Source organism: Aquila chrysaetos, chromosome Z (assembly GCF_900496995.4).
Source record: "Aquila chrysaetos chrysaetos chromosome Z, bAquChr1.4, whole genome shotgun sequence".
Lineage (NCBI taxonomy): Eukaryota > Metazoa > Chordata > Aves > Accipitriformes > Accipitridae > Aquila > Aquila chrysaetos.
Genome location: NC_044030.1, coordinates 6,294,475 through 6,314,095, shown reverse-complemented (window position 1 = coordinate 6,314,095; position 19,621 = coordinate 6,294,475). Strand labels below are relative to the sequence as shown.

General features: G+C 37.3%; 1 protein-coding gene across 1 annotated transcript in view; it reads right to left on the bottom strand.

Moving 5' to 3' along the window:
* EDIL3 (EGF like repeats and discoidin domains 3) overlaps positions 1-19,621 on the bottom strand; it is a 260,774-nt gene that overhangs the window by 96,559 nt on the left and 144,594 nt on the right. The window contains exon 5 of the mRNA XM_030004450.1: positions 10,737-10,850. Coding sequence (XP_029860310.1) covers positions 10,737-10,850 — 114 coding nt within the window. The remainder of the gene's footprint in view (positions 1-10,736; positions 10,851-19,621) is intronic.

Sequence of the window (19,621 nt, the reverse complement as noted above, 5' to 3'; positions counted from 1 at the left end):
ATTCCAATCTCCTTCCCCGCTGCAGGCTTCCCTTCTTAAATCTGTTCTCCCAGAGGCGCTACCACCATTGCTGATGGGCTTGACCTTGGCTTCTAGCAGGTTCTCAAAGGAGCCACCCCTGTAGCCCCTCCCCTGCTACCAAAACACTGCCACACAAACCCAACACACAAGTCCAAATGAATCTCCAAAATATGAAACAACTTTCAAACCTCCAACTTTTGCAAGCTTTATGCCATACTTGCCTGCAATTCTATTCTGTGTCCGATTTGTTAACTACTGCAAACCTCAAGGCAGTTTCATTATGAAGAGTTTGTATGGCTCTAAAGATGATTTTCCTCTCATTGCTCATTCCTGTGTCTACCAAAGAATAGCAGCAGACTAGACCAGGCTGACTCAGATGGCAAGCCACCCTCCACAATTAGTCTATTTTGAAATAAATAGCCTATATCTTATAATACTAAGCCTTGAAATAAGGTATTTTCAAATTAGGCTAGTACCTGAAACAGAAAAAAGGTCCTGTGACTTGGCTATTGTTAACTTTGTTGAGGCTACTGCAGCTGTAAATTGTTCTTTTCATGTATTTATAATCATTAGTGCTTTTATTGAAGGTGTTTTTCCATACTTTTAAGGGGTTTTTTGGTCATAATAACCAGTGATTTGTTTTCAGCTTGTTTCTACTGGCTACAGTCTGGCTTTTATTTCTTTTACAGTACCAATTCCTTACCTGCAAATTATTTTTCATTTCTGTGAGGACATAAAAAAAGAATGTGCATTATTGACCAGGCCAGGAACTTAAGAGCTATAGAGGCTACTTTGAGAATAATGGTGTGCTGTAATTTTTATTTTAAGGCTTAGAAATGCTGAAATATGCATTGTCATAGGCTTTGCCCAGCATAAAAATGCCCATAAAAGTTCTTCCAACACAGAAACAGTGGATTATATTTATAAGGTAAGTATTTTTTCTCCTACTTTTTGTGAATGTCTATGATTCTACGTTACTGAAAAGGTAGGGTCATATTGCTCCCTCAGTAGGAAGAACAGACAGGTGGAAGACAGGTAGGAGAAGGAATCCCCATGCAACCTTCCTGCCTCTTTACTGAGGGTAACTGAGGGGGACCATGAGTCAAGAATGACACAATGCCTGAGCAAAGCAGATCAGTAGGTTTCAATAAGAAACATGGCGAGAAACTCATTACAACTAGCTGGTTCAAGCTAAAATGAGATGTTAGAAAGTCAAGTGGTAGATGCTTGAATATCGGGTTGAGTTAATATTGTAGTTATTGACACAACCCAAAAGCTGCTATTGCACTAGGTGACTAATGTAATAAGGAAATGATTAAATGCATAAAATATGCCTGTTGGGTCCTAAGGGCTTGTCTGAATATTTTACAATGAGTTTCTGTCAGGTGTCTGAGTAAAGATTGTATCCTCTACTGCCTAATCAACGTAATATATTGAGAAATGAATTTTCACAGGGAGACATTGCTGTACAGTACAACTGCAGCAAGATGAAAAGGTACCCAAAGGTACAGGGCTGAGGACTTTGTTTCAACATCAAACACTGAGAGATCACTCTCATTTTTCTATTGTGTTGAAAGGAAGAACTACAGTTCTGATCTGTTGAGCCTAATTTTGCACACCTTTGCATCTTACACAGGATGCCTAGACAAAGAAGGTCTGCAGTGGAAGGGCCAGAGTGTGCCTTGTTGTTTGAAGACTCAATATTAGAAATATCAGAGTTTGATTAATATTTCTCACTAGGTCATTGAAATGCCTGACAGAACATTTCAATGTTAACAATGTGTTCTGTCATTTCTATAACATTTTCTGCCTCTCTGCACTTTTATACCAACACACTACACAGAAATGCTAGCCCGACAATATTCCCAGAATGGTGTAGCCTCAGCAAACCTCATTAGTTTCAGCAAGAGATTCAAGATGGGTTTTGTCCAATGCAAATAGAGAAATTGTGTTTTGTCCATAATTAGCTGAAATAGTTAAAAATGTATATAAAGCATCACCCTTAGTACTGATACATTTAGCCTGTCTGTCAGCATTTATTTAGCCTCTTAAATAATTTCTAGTTTTATTCTTATAGCATGTTCAAAAAATGACAAATTACCTAGATTGAGTTGAATCACATGAGTTAAAGTCACATTTAACATGTAAAAGTTTTCCCTCTTGCACTTTCAAAATGTATTTCTAATATATTTCTGTTCTAAGATATTTCTGTAATCCAGGGAGGTCATAAATCAAGTATTACCATTAATTTTATATTAAATTGATACATTTCTTTTAGGCACAATTTTTTTTCAATTCTTCCTTTTGTCTGAGATTAACCATACATTATTCCTTAAACCAGCAGTGACATCATATGAATGATTCCTGTCAGCCTGACCTTGGTACCAGGGAAGACTGTGGAATGGTATGTCTTGAGAGCACTCACATGGCAAGTCCAGGACAAGCAGGGGATCAGGCCCGGTCAGCATGGGTTTACGAAAGGCAGGTCCTGCTTGACCAACCTGATCTCCTTCTATGACCAGGTGACCCGCCTAGTGGATGAGGGGAAGGCTGTGGATATTGTCTACCTTGACTTCAGCAAGGCCTTTGACACTGTCTCTCATGGCATACTCCTTGAGAAGCTGGTGTCTCATGGCTTGGACAAGTGTACTCTTCACTGGGTGAAAAACTGGCTGGGTGGCCGAGCCCAGAGAGTAGTGGTGAATGGGGTGAAATCCAGTTGGCGGCAGGTCACAAGTGGTGTTCCCAGGGCTCGGTGTTGGGCCCCGTTCTGTTTAATATCTTTATCAATGATTTGGATGAGGGGATTGAGTGCACCCTCAGCAAGTTTGCAGACGACACCAAGTTGGGGGGAAGGGTCGATCTGCTTGAGGCTAGGGAGGCTCTACAAAGAGATCTGGACAGGCTGGATCAATGGGCTGAGGCCAATCATATGAAGCTCAACAAGGCCAAGTGCTGGGTCCTGCACTTGGGTCACAGCAACCCCATGCAGCGCTACGGGCTTGGGGAAGAGTGGCTGGAAAGCTGCAAGGCAGAAAAGGACCTGGGGAGTGTTGGTTGACAGCCGGCTGAACATGAGCCAGCAGTGTGCCCAGGTGGCCAAGGCGGCCAACGGCATCCTGGCCTGTATCAGAAATAGTGTGGCCAGCAGGAACAGGGAGGTGGTTGTTCCCCTGTACTCAGCACTGGTGAGGCCGCACCTCGAGTGCTGTGTTCAGTTTTGGGCCCCTTGCTACAGGAAAGACATTGAGTTGCTGTAGCATGTCCAGAGAACGGCAACCAAGTTGGTGAGGGGCCTGGAGCACAAGTCTTATGAGGAGCGGCTGAGGGAGCTGGTGCTGTTTAGTCTGGAGAAGAGGAGGCTGAGGGGAGACCTTATCGCTCTCTACAACTACCTGAAGGGGGGTTGTAGTGAGGTGGGTGCTGGTCTCTTCTATCAAGTAACTAGTGATAGGACGAGGGGAAATGGCCTCAAGTTGCAGCAAGAGAGATTTAGGTTAGATATTGGGAAAAATTTCTTTACTGAGAGGGTTGTCACACACTGGAAGAGGCTGCCCAGGGAAGTGGTTGAGTCACCATCCCTGGAGGTATTCAAAAAGCGAGTAGATGGGGTACTTCAGGACATGGTTTAGTGGGCATGGATGATGGTTGGACTTGATGATCTTGAAGGTCTTTTCCAACCTAAATGATTCTATGATTCTATAAGTTAACTACCCTGAGTACATTAAAAAAAGTGAATTAATTTCTCTAAGGGTAGTATTTGTGTATACATATGCCTACACACACATACATATACACATACCTATAAAACCTCCCTAATTTTTCCCTGTGAGTCCTGAACTTGTCATCTAAATAATCACAAACAGGAATGTATATATTTACTGAATTTTTATTCATTGCATACTTGGAAAATGAGCTGAGAATTGTACCTTTTAAATTTTATGATCTCAAAGAGAAACAAACCAAGAAAAATACAAAATTTAAAATAAATTCTTTGCCTTAAACATGAATTTAAAAAACAGTTTCTACTCTCTTGATTAGACTGTGGCTTGATTAACATTTTTAACTGGTGTTAAGCCTTGATTTCATGCCCAGGCCCTGTCCCCTACCATTTCTTTGTACCAGCCCAATGTTTGTGTGGCTGTGAAGTTCACTGGATCAAAGAAGTGATCTGGTTCTTTAATTACCCTTTTTATTTCCTGGGTCAGTTTTTGCCAGGACAACAAGGCAAATGGGTAAAACAGCAGCTCAGAATAAGCAGCCACAAAAGGAGCAAGATGGGCAAGGAAGAGCTGAAGCAAGACTCCTTCAGGCAGCAGGAGGGCTGGTTTATGTCAGTTTTCAAGGAATTGTTACTTTACAGTATGATGCAATGAAAAACAGGTGTAGGCGTTTTTTGTCCCAATTTCCTGACAAAAACAGAAAATCTGTTTGGAAATTTCTGGAATTTGAAGGCAATTACAAGAGCTTACCTATTTAATAAATTGGAAAGAGAGCAACAGGAAACCTGTCTTGATTCAGTTTAAGGTCATAATCTACAGGTCATCTAGAAATCTCTCAGGTTTAGCGTATGCCTTATCAGAATTTCCAGTACATACTGGCAAGATGAATGAAAATGGAACAGAAACTCCAATATAAAAAAGTAAATTATTTTTGTACCAATGAATGCATATCTTCTTTTGTGAATGATCATAATGCCCTTAATTTAAATACAGGAGTCTGTATTTCTAGAAACTACAATTCTTTCTATACTTCATTTTTTTTCCTAATGAAAGTTGAAAACCTAAATCAACTGATTAAACATGAAAGGTTAGTAGATCAAAAATCATTGACATCTTGAACTATAGAGCAATTTCAGAAACACAAAAGAAAATTTAGTTTGTTTGGCCAGTTTTGTTTTACAGAAATTTTTGTTATATTTTATACACCACCAGTATGTCAGATCATAAAACTGTCAGATATTCAAAACAATCAAGAATATGCTTAAAACCAAACTTTGTATTGGATTATTCACAGAATTAGTCAAACTGATACTTTGAGCTGCAGGAAAAGTTAGGTTCTCCTAAATCTCACGCAAAGGCATTTTTTATGCCCTCATCCTGTGATTTTTTTTTTGCGAAGGGTTTTTCTGAACCTAAGTATGGAGATTTTCTGAACCCTGCTGAGTCAGGGCTGGTAAGAGCTGGAGCTGGGAAAGACAGAGATACCCAAGACTCACTGAAGACAGTGACCATCAAGCAGAGGAGTTCAAAGGACAAGCACCTGAAGCCAAAAAGTCCCACCAAGTGAGGACATTGCCTTGAAAACATGCTTGTAAGTGAAATACAGAAGACACCAAAAGAAGCAATACAGTCTCTTCAAAAAATACTGTGAAACTAGTTATTTATTCTGCGCTGCAAATCATGCAAGTTGCAGGTGTCCTGTATTCCTGGGAACAATTTTGAAAGAAACACAATTCTAAAATCACAGTGCATCAGAACACTTGGATGACACCATCTAGCTTGGGAGTATAAGGCTGCGTGTAAGCAGAAGTCTTGAAAGTCTCTTTATGCCTAGATCTGTCAGACCTTTGGATAATTTTTAAGTAAAAATGACACTGAAAGAAGAGGTATTTTCATTTAAATAAAAAAATGCTACTTTGATTTCCACAGAGAGGAAGGCAGAAGACGACCAAGTGCAGTATAATCACACTAGTGTACTAAAACATAAAGCCCAGGAAACAAATGAAAATAATGTGAAGGTACACTGCTTAGCAGGATTTCTGACATGCTAGACAAACTAAATTGGTGCACTTGCTCTGAATGCAGTTCTACATATGGGCATGTTGAGAGGTGAAGGGGCCATAGCATATGTAAAAAATATTTACAGTGACTAATTTGATCTATATCTTTAAAGAAAAAGCATGAGAAAATTTGCCATATGCTTTAATGGCAGCAACTCTTGGCAATCAGCAAAATACAGCTTCGAAATGCACAATGGTGAAATTGTAACATGTCCACTGTATAGTACCATCTGCTAGATAAAAAAAAAGTGATCAAAAATTACCTGTGGAACTCCTCACAAATTATTGCAATTCACTATCCATGTTGCTCATGAAAGATTTTAACAACACAGATTTGTACTGAATAATGCAAACAGTCTGACACTGATGAAAGTGGCTCCCTGTTGCCTGCAAGAGAATTTTGTGATCCAGAAAGTAAAAACTTCAACCCCAGGAGAATCTGTCTTGGAAGCAGTACTTATTTATAGAAATTCCAAGACTAAGGAAAGCTGTAATGGAGGTAATCATAATTGATAGCTTGAATTCAGCAGGAAGCAAGAAATAGATTGAGAGAGTGCAAAAACAGAAGGAGATGCAGCTGGATCAAGGAAATGCTGAGGCCTCAAGAAATCTGGAAAGTAATATGGAATTAATATAGTTTAGCTTTTGCTTTCAGAGGACGGGAAAAGGTGCTCTCTTTCCATTTTGTGTTTACTAAACATCTGCACACAAATTTTGTAAATACCAGATGCTCAGTAAAGCATCTCTTAACAGGTTGATAAGCTTATTCCAGAACAATTGAGTATGTTTTGAAGCCATCAGTGGTCTTGCACTCCACATTGCTTTGACTTCACGTCATCCTGTGCTTTCCAGCAATGAGAAGCAGCTGGTTTAAGTATCATTTATACCTGAATGGCTAAAGATAGCAGTAGCTAATAAGAAAGAAAGAAGACTGAATTTAAGTCTCTCCAGAAAAAAAAAATTAGAGGTCAGGCCAGTGCTTCAAAATGAGAAGGATATGTAAGTAAAACAGAGGAAGGCCCCAAAGGAGCAGAAGCATTGTTGGTGTGAAGCACATCAGGAAATCACCGCCATGTCTTCTGAGAACTTTACTTCATGGCTGAGCCCTTAGAAAGCAACTCCAAACTGGAGACTCAGAAGATGGTCACGGTGGTCCAAATACGATTCCAAGCTCACGAGGCATTTTAGTGCTATTTTAGTACTCAGTTCCACACAAGCCTTTCCCTCTTACTTCAGCTGCACTAGTTATTAGCAAAGGCTCTTGGTACTAGTCAAAAGGATTTGGGGTGGATGTCCCACAGGCTTGCAAGACCTGGGTGTAATACAAGAGTTGTCTCACACCTAGAAACTGCTACACATGAGATAAAATGGAAGGGAATTATTCAGGAGATTAGCTAAGTGAAATTCATTATGGTGGAATTGGAATTAAATGGTGGAATCAAAGAAAGAGAGAAAACTCAGTTGAAGCATTAGAAAAAAACATTCTGATATAAGCTTCAAGCTGGTGAGTAACATGACAAGTCATCAGTACAAAGCATTGGTATTTGGGATATACCAAACTGGGTATAGTACTATGAAATGCATCCTGGAGAACAAGCTTGCAATGACAGGAGAATGGAGTGCATGATGTATTTTTGCCTTTTTTATTCTTGATCTAGACTATTTCACATATTCTGTGATGTGGATTAGCAATCTTTGAGCTTTGTGAGGTAATTCTGAGACAGCAATCAGTAATTTACATAATTAGCATAACAGTATTTAATTATATGATTACTGTAAATATGTGTAAAACTCTAATGGTGTAATTAGAATGTGTAATTACTACTTGTAATTACATAATTAGGTATGATGATGTAACTAAAGTTCTCATGAAAAAAAGCGATATTTACAAGCCCAGCTATAGGAACCGGTATGGTGCATAATTATATTGGTGGTATAAAAAGAAAATGCACCATTTTAATCCTAGCCGTGCTAAAGCTAGCTCAAAAGTAGATGAATGCTAAAAGTTTGTGAACTCTGCCATAGTACTAGAAGAATGCATTGACTTCCCTCAACAGGGATAGTTCAATGACTAGAGTCAGTACAAACATTATTCCCATCCTTAATTATCTGTTATTTATTGATAACCCTTTATACGCTTAGCTGAATAACATGCGTATAAAAAGTGGTATAATGGAAGTATTCAAATATTTACATCATGTAGCATTTTCTAATTACTGATTTAAGTAACATATTACTTTTCTCTTAAGTTTTCAAAGCACATCTGATTTCACGCTCCTCCCATGATACCGTCCTGCAGACACCAGATTGGTGGTACCTCCTTATGCGGGTCCCTACCCAGAGGAAGTACAGAACGGAAGCTTTTTACCACTGCACTCCAGTGTTGCATTGCCATGCCCCCCGTTTACCACACCATGGAATCATAGAATCATAGAATGGTTTGGGTTGGAAGGGACTTTCAAGATCATCTAGTTCCATCCCCCCTGCCATGGGCAGGGACACCTTACACTACACCAGGTTGCTCAAAGCCCCATCCAGCCTGGCCTTGAACACTTCCAGGGATGGGGCATCCACAACCTCTCGGGGCAACCTGTTCCAGTGTCTCACCACCCTCACAGTGAAGAACTTCTTCCTTACATCTCATCTAAATCTCCCCTCTTTCAGTTTAAAGCCGTTACCCCTTGTCCTATCCCTACACGCCCCTGTAAAAAGTCCCTCTCTGGCTTTCTTGCAGGCCCCCTTTAGGTACTGGGAGGCTGCTATAAGGTCTCCCTGGAGTCTTCTCTAGGCTGAACCACCCCAACTCTCTCAGCCTGTACACACTTTGCAGCTGACAAATTAATAGTTACTGCAAAGCACACTTCAAAACTCACTGTCCTTGATCTCTACACCAAAGCAATTTGACTGCTGTATAGAGCCTTATCGCAATTATAAAAATTCTTTAACACTCAACAGAATTATCCTTTCAAATAACTTAGTATTCTTCTCTATGGGCTCGACAATGGAGTCCTGGGACACAGCTGTCAGCATTTATATACAGAAGCATCTCCAGAAAGACCATTTGACTAGGTGATTGGCTTACCAGTGTAAATCCCCGAAGTATGACCCAGAAAGACAGACTGTAGGTAGGATATTTTGCAATTCAGTAATGCTTTACTGACATTAGCAGAATTCTTTCACTATTTCAATATAATGGAAATTTCTATTTTTTATACATATATATACTGTTATATGCTCTCCAAACCAGAAATACGTATGTTTGTATATATATACACACACACACATAAAAACAAATCCAGTATAATGTATGAAATATACAACTTCACACACAAAGTTTATTTTTATGTATAATTACATATACATCTATAAAAAGAAAAAAAAATACAAAATAACAGATGATGACTCAGAAAATGCAATGATCACTTCAAGTAATAGCTCTGAATACCCCATTTCTAGCAAAACAGGAGATTGGTTTTATGTGGTCTATAATCTGAGCAACGTTCATGACGCAGCCAAAAAAACAGAAGGGATAAACTCTGAAGAGATGGATGAGATTCCTGGTGGAATTCCAAATGGTAATTCAATTGCACCTTATAAGGAAATACATGAAGTGATTCACCAGCAACTTTTACAGAAAACTTTAACAGATGCTAATAGATGTTAATTTTTTTAATAAATTCTTTCAGGTAGCCATATAGGCCTGTAAAATTTCTCAAAGCAAAACTTGATTTCTCTCTAGAATTATACACACATTATATTGGATGCTTCAAATCTTTTGCCTGTTGCATATATAAATCTGGGAAGTCACTGAGGCTACTTCAAAAATTCCCAGCTTGTCATTTGTGGTTATTGGTCCATATTGTTTTCTTCTCCATTCTTCCCCATGTATCCACAATGTGAACACAGGAAAATGAACCATATTCTTCAGCTTTGTTATGGTTTTATTTATTTAGCATTCAACTTGCAACTTTTTTTTTTTTTTTTTTTTTAAATTTTTCCTGCTACACATAGTAGGTCTTCCTTGAACTACAAATCTCCTTTTTTGAATGTGGATGAATCCAGTATTTCAGGTCTTTCGAATGCAGTATCTAATACTACAAATGCTAACACACAAATACTTTCCTTTTTCTCCGTAAGGTACCAGGCTTGACGTATCTTGGGACTATGTTAGCTTTTTCCACACCACCACCGTATTAGCATCCTGTGTTCGACTAAAACACATAGGCTTTCTTCTCTGCAGTATTTCAAATCCATGAACCTCTAACATCTGTTATTAACTGTTAAGTTAAGGTATATTGCATTTCATACCATAGCAGTTTATTCCATTTTTGTTATTTTGGTCTTCAGGACTACCTAGTCTTTCACATGTGAAGAACTCCTTTGTAGTAACAACTTTAGGAATCGGACCTTTATAGTGCCTTCATAGTCGATGTTATTGGTAAAATCATGCAACGTTGTTCCCAGGACAGATCCTGGAAGAATGCCACTAATGACCTCTCTGTAAACCAGTGGTCCCACTTTCAGAGGCTAGAGACATGTCAGAGAAAGTAACAAATTTTTGCCCTGCTCTTAAACTTGTTGATATCTGCTAATAATTACTGCTGAAGATGGGATACTTGGCGAGATGAACTCCTAGCCTGAAACAGTTTTTGTATTTTTCTACTTTGCACTATTTACTCCTTCTTGTTTGACTCTTAGATAATAATTTCGCATTTTGCAAAAGCTTCCATCATATCAGATGCTTTACTTGAATGCATGACAGATTTGGTCTCTTGAATTTCCCCCATTTTAAAAAGAATTAGATGGCTATTTTGAGCATTAGGTATTTATAGGCTAGAGAAGTATTTCCATAGTATGCTATAGTTGTTTCTGCAAAAGAAATTATTTATTTATTTTATTTAAAAAAATAGATGTAAAAACATGCAATACTTACTCTGTTGGCAGTTTCTTCCCATATATTCACCTGGACATTCACAGGAATAGTTGGCAACAAGATCTGTACAGATTCCACCATTCTTGCAGGGTTCGGCTTCACATTCATTTACATCTGCAAGAAGCAAAAACCATAATGCCAGGATTAGCAAAAAGAAATTGTAAACGCAATAAGCACATGTTTCAAAGCACTAAAACACAACATATTTATACAATTGACATTAGAAGACATATCTTCTTTTGCCCAGCAAACATGCTGAGTAAAGAATGTGACTAAACAGGTCATGCTTTAGGAAAAAACCACTGCAATCTCATATAAATTTAGCTAGTTTCATATACCTACTAAAGTTTTACTACGTCCCATCACACAACATAATTTAAAGTTTTGCTCAGGGATTTTCACTGTAACTTCCAGAGGACATCAGGGCCACAAGTCACAGTTGGGCCTTAAATAAACAAATTCAATTAGTTCTAACAGAGTACTCATTAGTGATCCTCGCAACTTCAAGAAATGTAGCTACTTCTTTATCAACAGATGCCATTTAAGAATGTGTCTCAGTTCATCTTAATTCATTAAGCATCTAATTGACAAGGTTGTTTAACCGTCTAAAAAATTTCCTTCCTGTGCATGAGTTAGTGGGCAAATTGAAACTAATAGCTTGATCCAGAAGCTTGCAAATTTTATTAAATTCAAAAGACAGAAAAGGTGGTTAATTTCATTTGAGTTTCCCTTTTCCAGTACACTTTGTCAAATGCTGCAAGAATAATACTCCCCCATGTTTTTCAGTGTAGTAACCTTCAGGTATAACATCAGACTCTTTTTCTCAAATGTAATACAGTATTCTTCAGTCATCATAAATAGGCAGATGAAGGATAATGGTATCTCGGAATTAAAATTCTTCATCTCTGCATTTATGTTTATTCTGTACCGAGTAGAAACATTGTATGGATTTTATACATCATTGTCTCAAAGGGCTGCATCAATGCATACAGTTAAATATTTAAAAGATGGTAGCCCACACCAGCTTCATTAAGTCCTGTTGCATTAGACGCTGTAAACAGCAAACAGAAAAGCAGTCTTTAGCTTGTACTAGAATTTTACTTCATTCAATTTTGCTTAAGTGCATATTCATTTTGAATACAGTTGCTGATAAAGCACCTATGTGCCTGGCACAGAAATAAGTTCAAATGAGAATACAACAGAGATGAACTAGTGGCATTCACTGGTGGCTGAAATGCACTACGAATTGAAGTAGTACTCCTCACTGTTGTGTTGAATCTGCTTCTGTCCCCAAAATGCAAACCTTGTTTGCACTGGCTTATGCAAACTAAAAAAGATGCTACATAAGGTCTAAACCTGATGCAATAAGGCTTGTGCAGAAGCAGCAGAATTCAGCTCTGTCAACAAAGTTGCTTGATTTCTGGTACTGGAGTATGTAAATTTTGTACTTTTAATTTGTTTTTTTTACATTTACTAGGAATCTATGTACAAAAATTCAGTGTTTTAATACACACGACTTGCCTATCTCTGATTGATTTTGTGATGTCTCCAAGGGACTCTGTGCCTCCAGTCTTTTCTGCAGATCCAAAAAGCTGTGTAGCTTTTAAGTTATGTGTGCAATGTATGGGAGGTAGGTTGAAACTGGCTGAACGGCCAGACCCAGAGGGTGTTGATCAGTGGTATGAAGTCTAGTTGGAGGCCAGTAACTGTCAGTGTACCCCTGGAGCCAATACTGGTCCGATCCTGTTCAACATCTTCACTAATGATCTGCATGGGCAGAATTGACCCTCACTGAGTTTGCTGATGACACAAAACCGGGAGGAGTGGCCGATACACCAGATGGGTGTGCTGCCGTCCAGAGGGACCTCAACAGGCTGGAGAAATGGGCTGAACAGGAACCTCATGAAGCTCAACAGGGGAAGTGCCAAGTCCTGTCTCTGCCCCGGGGCAGGAACAGCCCCATGCACCAGCACATGTTGGCCAGCTGACCAGCTGGAAAGCAGCTTGGCAGAGAAGGACCTGGGGGTCCTGGTGGACAACAAGTTGACCATGAGACAGCAATGTGCCCTCACGGCAAAGAAGGCCAACACCCTCCTGGGCTGCATCAGGCAGCGCATTGCCAGCAGGTTGAGGCTGCTGATCCTTCCCTCTGCTCAGTACTGGTGAGTGCTGGGTCCAGTTCTGGGCTCCTCAGTATGAGAGAGACATGGACTTACTGGAGAAAGTCCAACAAAGGGCCACTAAGATGATGAAGGGACTGGAGCACCTCGCCTGTGAGGAAAGGCTGAGAGAGCTGGCACTGTTTAGCTTAAAGAAGAGGAGGGTCAGGAGGAAACTCCTCAATGTATATAAATACCTGAATGGAAGGTGCAAAGAAGATGGAGCCAAGCTCTTTTCAGTGGTGGCCCATGACAGGACAAGAGGCAATGGGCACAAACTGAAACACAGGGCGTTTCATCTCAACGTCAGAAACCACTTTCTTACTGTGAGCGTGACTAAGCAGTGGCATAGGCTGGCCAGGGAGTTTGTGGACTCTCCATCTTTGGAGATATTCAAAATCCATTTGGATATAGTGCTGGGCAACCAGCACTAGGTGGCCCTGCTTGAGCAGGAGGAGGTGGACCAGATGACCTCCCAAGGTCCCTTTTACCCTCAACCCTTCTGTGATTCTGTGATAATCTTTCCATTGCTGTGAACAGAAATGCAGGGACAGACCTTCAGCTAAATGTGGAAGCTAGTTTCAGTCCTTTGAACAAGAAAAAATTCAGATTTTTATACTAAAATTGATGATGGTTACTGATCTCTGAGCTTCTTTTTAATACCTTGTGTCTTACTATTTGTTGCCCATAAAGATATTACATACTGGACTAATAAAAATTCATAGGGTTAGCTGCATTTCTGTCTATTAAAGTGGAAGAAGAGGAGTACCAGCTTAGTGTGCGAGAAATAAAACCTGCCAAGGGAAATGACCAAAGAACAGACCTCCTCAATTCTCAATTAAATTCTTGATATGTATTTATAAAACTTAATAAGATTCTTCAGCTCCCTATTTGCCATTTTAAGCAAAGCCCATTAACCTTAACGTTTTCATCAGGTTATTCATCATTTTCATACAGGCTAACACATTTGTGGGAAAAAAATATCAAGGTCACTGTGAACTAAAAAACATTAAATGAACATATGAACTATCTCTTACTTGGTGAAATAAAGGTAGTAATTTATCCTCTTAAAAGCTTTTCTGTGTAAAGATAATATCTTCTCAAGATATTTAAATGTTTCTGATTTGCCATTCCTATTGAAATATGTAGGAAAAAATGCACAGCTTTCCAGAGTATTTCATATTGTCTATGCAATGATGTAGAAAACAGACTGAACCTTAAGTACCAAATAGTTCTAAAGCAATCCTCACATTCTATCCCTATGGAGCAATTAGCTATGATCAGTGCAGAAAGATGGAAGTTTATTATTATTATATTTGTTACTTGGATCCTACAGTGATTTTTTTCCAGTAATTTGAGAATAGTCACATGTGTTTTTCTGAAAAATTATCCCACATGAAATGAGTATACAAATTATGTAACTGTTTTAATAAAAGATTTAACTATTACTTCCAGTAATTTGAGTTCTTCAGCAAGCTACTTAATGTAAACCTGGCTTTTTGTGATGAAGGGACTGATAAACTCAATCAGTTGTTTTTGCCAACACAGCTTGTGTTTTGGCTGCAAGTGCACACCAGTATCTTGTTCCTGTCCCCTGCTTCCTTGTTCTTTATGTAGCCCAAATTCCTGGTTCCTGCCACCTGAACCTTTGTTTCTGATCCAGGACTACCTTTTGCAGTACAGACTTCCTGAGTTCCCTCCTGCTGACAAGTACATTCTTTCCTTATCCCTTGATTTTATACTTGTTTTGGCTTCCTGATCACACTTGATCTGCTCATCTCAACTCTAAGTCATGCTTTTAATCAGTCTTCTATCTTGATAGAATAGTTGGCCTATCAGAGCCACAAAATCTAGGTTCAAGTGTCCATACTAGAAGTCAAATTGGCCCTTATTAGGATCATTGATTAGACATAATCCAGGTATGCCTTACTAATATTGCAAATATTTTCTTCCATAATAAACCCAATTTAGTGTATAGAAAACAGATGTTAACAGAAGATCAACTGGTTATAAACTCTGTATCATAACTGGCTTCTATGAAGACCCACAACTATACACTGGTTAAAGATCAAGTCACAATTTGAGAAATATGACACCCACCCCCGTCCTGAATTTTTTTTATTTTTAAAGAAAACCAGTAAACTTAGAAACTTCCCTCCCCAGTTGTATTTCAAAATAGAAGTTGTTGATAACTAACATGTTCAAATACCTTTATATTTGGAAACTGGTAAGGCATAAAGTGGGGCTTAGCCTCGGCTTTCCTTGTAGTTGCTTGATGGTTCGTGATAGATTTTTAAAATGCGTTCCCTGTATTATTTTTTTATTGTATATTGATCCTGAAGGTTTAATTACATGAATAACTACTGTATGAGTAAGACCACACAAAGTATATGATCTTGCTTGCAGAACTTTGTAAGAGCCTGTTATTGTTTAAACATGAGCCTTCAGATACTCAAATTTTTCATTATTACTTTCCTAATAAATACCATGAAAGTCAGATTATGTACTCTTTTTTGTTATTACAGATTTGTACCAATTCGCTCAAGCACCATATTTTTTACCAGACATTAAATGGTAAAGCTCCATTGAAAAGAATAAAATTGTACCAATTATATTTGGTAACGAATCTGACTTGAGAATCAATAGAATTTAATATGGCTATCTTAACACCGAGCTACTTAAATGATGAAATTTGAAGCATTACAGCAATTCACATATAGAAGGACACATCTCCTTTAAAAGTAGGAGGCTTTTGGTAAAATATTAAAAAAAAAAAAGAAGAAATGAAAATGTTCTTTCTCATATTCCTGTGGTTTACTACAACAATCCTAAATTGTAAAGGTCTCCTAAATGAGGACCTCATCTTTTTCTAAAAAGCTTAAAAAAAAAAAAAAAAAAAAAAGTATTTAAACAGAATGAATAAGCATCACCAAAAAGTTTGCAAGCACAGGTAGATCACCTTCAATTTTTGGTTAAAAGATACAGAAGAGATAAGTAATTACCATGATAATAACTCATTTTATTATTGTTAATTATAGGTTTAAGAAATTTTCTAACCTGCTTCTGAAGAAGTTTTTGGCTGTAATTAATTTAAACAAAAAATAAGCTGTAACTTCAGCTATAACTGTTCCTTGATTTAACCAGGATTATACAAAAACAAGCACTAATACATTACTGGTACAACCCTGGTGTGAAACATTTAAAAAGAACTAGAGCATATTCTCATGAAATTTGGGAATTTAGTATATATTATTGAATCTGAACTGGATGTATTCAATGCATATTCAACACAGGACAGACATCTGTTAAAATTCAGTGGTTTGATTGCTTTTGCAAAGCTAGTTTCCTGACCACAGAAGGCTCTAAAAATGCTGTGCCAAATAACCTGCAGGAAACTTCAACTATAATGTCATACTGAAGTGATTCACTGTTCAGATATCCTTATTATCTGGTACAGAAAGCAGAAAACAGCTTTACACTTGAAATGAAAAAGTACAAGCCTCTTGCTCCCCATCCTTAGATGCTAAACATTATATTACCCCTGCTGTCATTATTCTATGTAAAGTTTTCCTTCTCCTCCAAGTATTTGGGACAACATATTGTGGTAAATGTCCTCCAGAATAATCCATCACAGAGCTGCCTATTAGAATTTTTCCTGAATCAATCAGTACAAATATTTCAGATACTATTATTTTATTAAGAAGAGAGTAAGTCAGGTAAGAGAGTTACTAACGTTGTGTTCTGAACCCAGAAGAGGCATTCTAAATAAGCAAGCCAAGGAAATAAAAATAATGTCTATACATAAGCCTGAACTTTTGGCTTGACTATGTGTGAATGCTGGAGATATCTCATAACCAGCAATACACATTAATGTCTAAACATTCAACCATTTCTAAAGGTTGGACCAGATGATCTTATGAGGTCCCTTCCAACCTGGACTGTTCTATGATTGTATAACAAAAACAATTCTGAGAAGAGTTCAGCTGCTCTTAACTAGAGTTCTGTCAGGAACTGCCTCTTATGCATCCTTCCTAATATAACAGGCTTGCCTCGCAGAGCAATTTTATGTCCTCTTAGGTTTCTTTAGATTAATTTATACTTTTTTCATTATGTCTCTCTCACAAGCCCTCTTAAAAAAAAACAAAACAAAACAACAAAACTTCATGCTACCTGTAAACATTGATCTCTTTCCTTAGTTTGGAAAAAATCAAGTGTTATTTCCTATCCTGGTGGTTTTTGAAATAGTTTTAGGTCAACTTGTTTCAAGAAAAATAGGAATATATAGCTATGATTCTGTTCACCTTGATTCGTAAAGAAATCTGAATTCTGAGAAACTGAAAATGAAAAAATATGTCAAAGTTCTTTTAAATGACATTTTCTTCAATCTAGTGTGGCAAGTAAAATCTTTAATTTTGACAAAACAGCATTTTTTATTATGACTGATTTCTTTTCCCGCCAGTTCATTTATCATCTTTTCCACCTATCATTTACACCTCTGTTCAAAGTAATGCTGTTATTGTATCAGTGAATCACCTGTAGCATCTATCCGTAAAATCACAGTTTAAAATAGATTTATTATCTATAGCATTATCCCATCTTTCTTCATGTTCTATAATGGCATTTCCCCTATGCAACCCTCACTTAAACAAAAATTTCCAAATTAAATTTAAAGTTTTCAAGTCACTTATGAATACACTTCTATACAATAATAACTATAACCACAGTTTTCAGAATGCTAAGATTAAATGTAGAACTATCAGAAAAATAATAATGAAAAAATTAACAAGAAAAAGACCCAATGAAATATTTTGCAGAATACTGTTCTTCTTCTGGGACTTTGAATTAAGGCCAGGAAAAAAAAAAAAAAACAACAACAAATTACTCAATTTAAGGATTGCTAGGAACCTACAGAGGCAACTTCTATGAACACTGCAAAGTTTATGCATCACTCCAATATACACATTTAGCATTTTATGTGCTATGCACATTTTATAATGTGTGGGTTTTCTAGCAACAGAGCAAATATTAATTATTTCTGTATTTTTACACTCCAAAAGTGGTTTTCAATTGTTTTCCTTAGAAACTATTGGAAACTATGTAAAAAAATGGTGAGATCACATAATTAATCTCATAAAGTCTAATGGGAGCTTCTAGAGAGAGTATAAAGGTGCCTGTTGACTTTGAAGGACTTTGAGCAGATTCTGAATAAGGTAGGGCTCTACAAGAATCTTCCCCACAGTAACTATAAATCTTGTTGCATTCACAGCAATATTTGTGGCTTTATTTTCATACTTTTTTGTGTATTTTGAGGAAACTTTTTTCTACCTCTATTTCTGTTTTGAAAACTCCCATAAAATAAATGAGAAAACTGAGTATCGCTCTGATCATACAATGAAATTGGAATCTGCATTGGTACCTAGTGCCTGTCTTGCAAAATTTTTATTTTTTAGTTATAGCCACTAAAAAGCTATTATAATTTTCTCCATGGAGTCACACTTACAACACTGGACTATGTCAGTATTTCCTGATCTTCTATTTACTGGTTTAAGTTCATATTTAATGGATTTTCACCTAAGGTAATTTAAATTTAATAGAATTTTGGAATAGCATTCCCAGGACCTTTCTTATTAGTTATAAGAGAGTTGGTACTTTAAAAGTTTTTATATAAATTGAAGCAGATTTTTCATTTTTAATTACTTTTAATGTATACTGGCATGAAAATCTTCGTCCCATTAAATAACATACCATTTAATTTGACACTGTAGAAGCATGTCTTCAGGGCAACAATTCCTATCGTTTCCAATGAACCTTATTAAAATAATTGGCTATTTATATAACAAGCATTTGACAAATCATTTTAACTGTAGTTGAGAAAAAAAGCCCCTCTTATTAAAAAGTGAATCAACTTGTGAATAATTTTTTATTACAAGCAAAGCTCCAAAAATCTCAACTTTGCAAGGAAACTTAAATTATCCAGCATTAGACTATAGCCTCTAACTGGATTATTTGCTAAAATAGTTTAGGTGGGCTCATGGCAAGAAGTCCAATTATTTTCAAAGCAAGTTTGAACCCAGATCAGTAAATTAGCATATTTCCCTTCACATATCCCAAAATAATTGTATTCTTTCAAAATGCAGTTGTTTATGCATTTCAGAATAGAGTGAGCGTAGGGATATATCTTTTTCACATGAGTACAGTTATGGCGTGTGTTTTCAAAAATGTTATTAGACCAACAAGTCCTGGAGGATATGATGATGGATGTTCTAAAATGACTAAAACAGATGGTTGTATTTGTTCACATGTCTGTATTTGATATACACACGGTGAAGTGTATTCCTTTATGGCCAATCTATATACATCTCATTTAAGCTCTCATAAAAAGTCATCTGTGGGACTTCAGTACACTTATGTTGTATAAGTGCACATAAATGTGCTCAATAAAGGTCATTTCTACTCTTTGCTAATACCTTTCAAATTCATACTCCTAGTTGCTCATAAATATATGCAAGTTTTACTGTCTATGAATCTTATGGTTAATCACAGAAATAATCTAGCACTGTAAATAGGAGAATGGGTTAGATATTTTGGCAGTTCTCTAACCTTTTTTCCCCTCTAGTGGCTGTGGAGTACCACATTTTATTACATTTAACATACATGGACACATATTAGATTAAGAGCATATAAATCACTTAAGAGTTATAGAGGGTTAACAAATGAATGGATGGC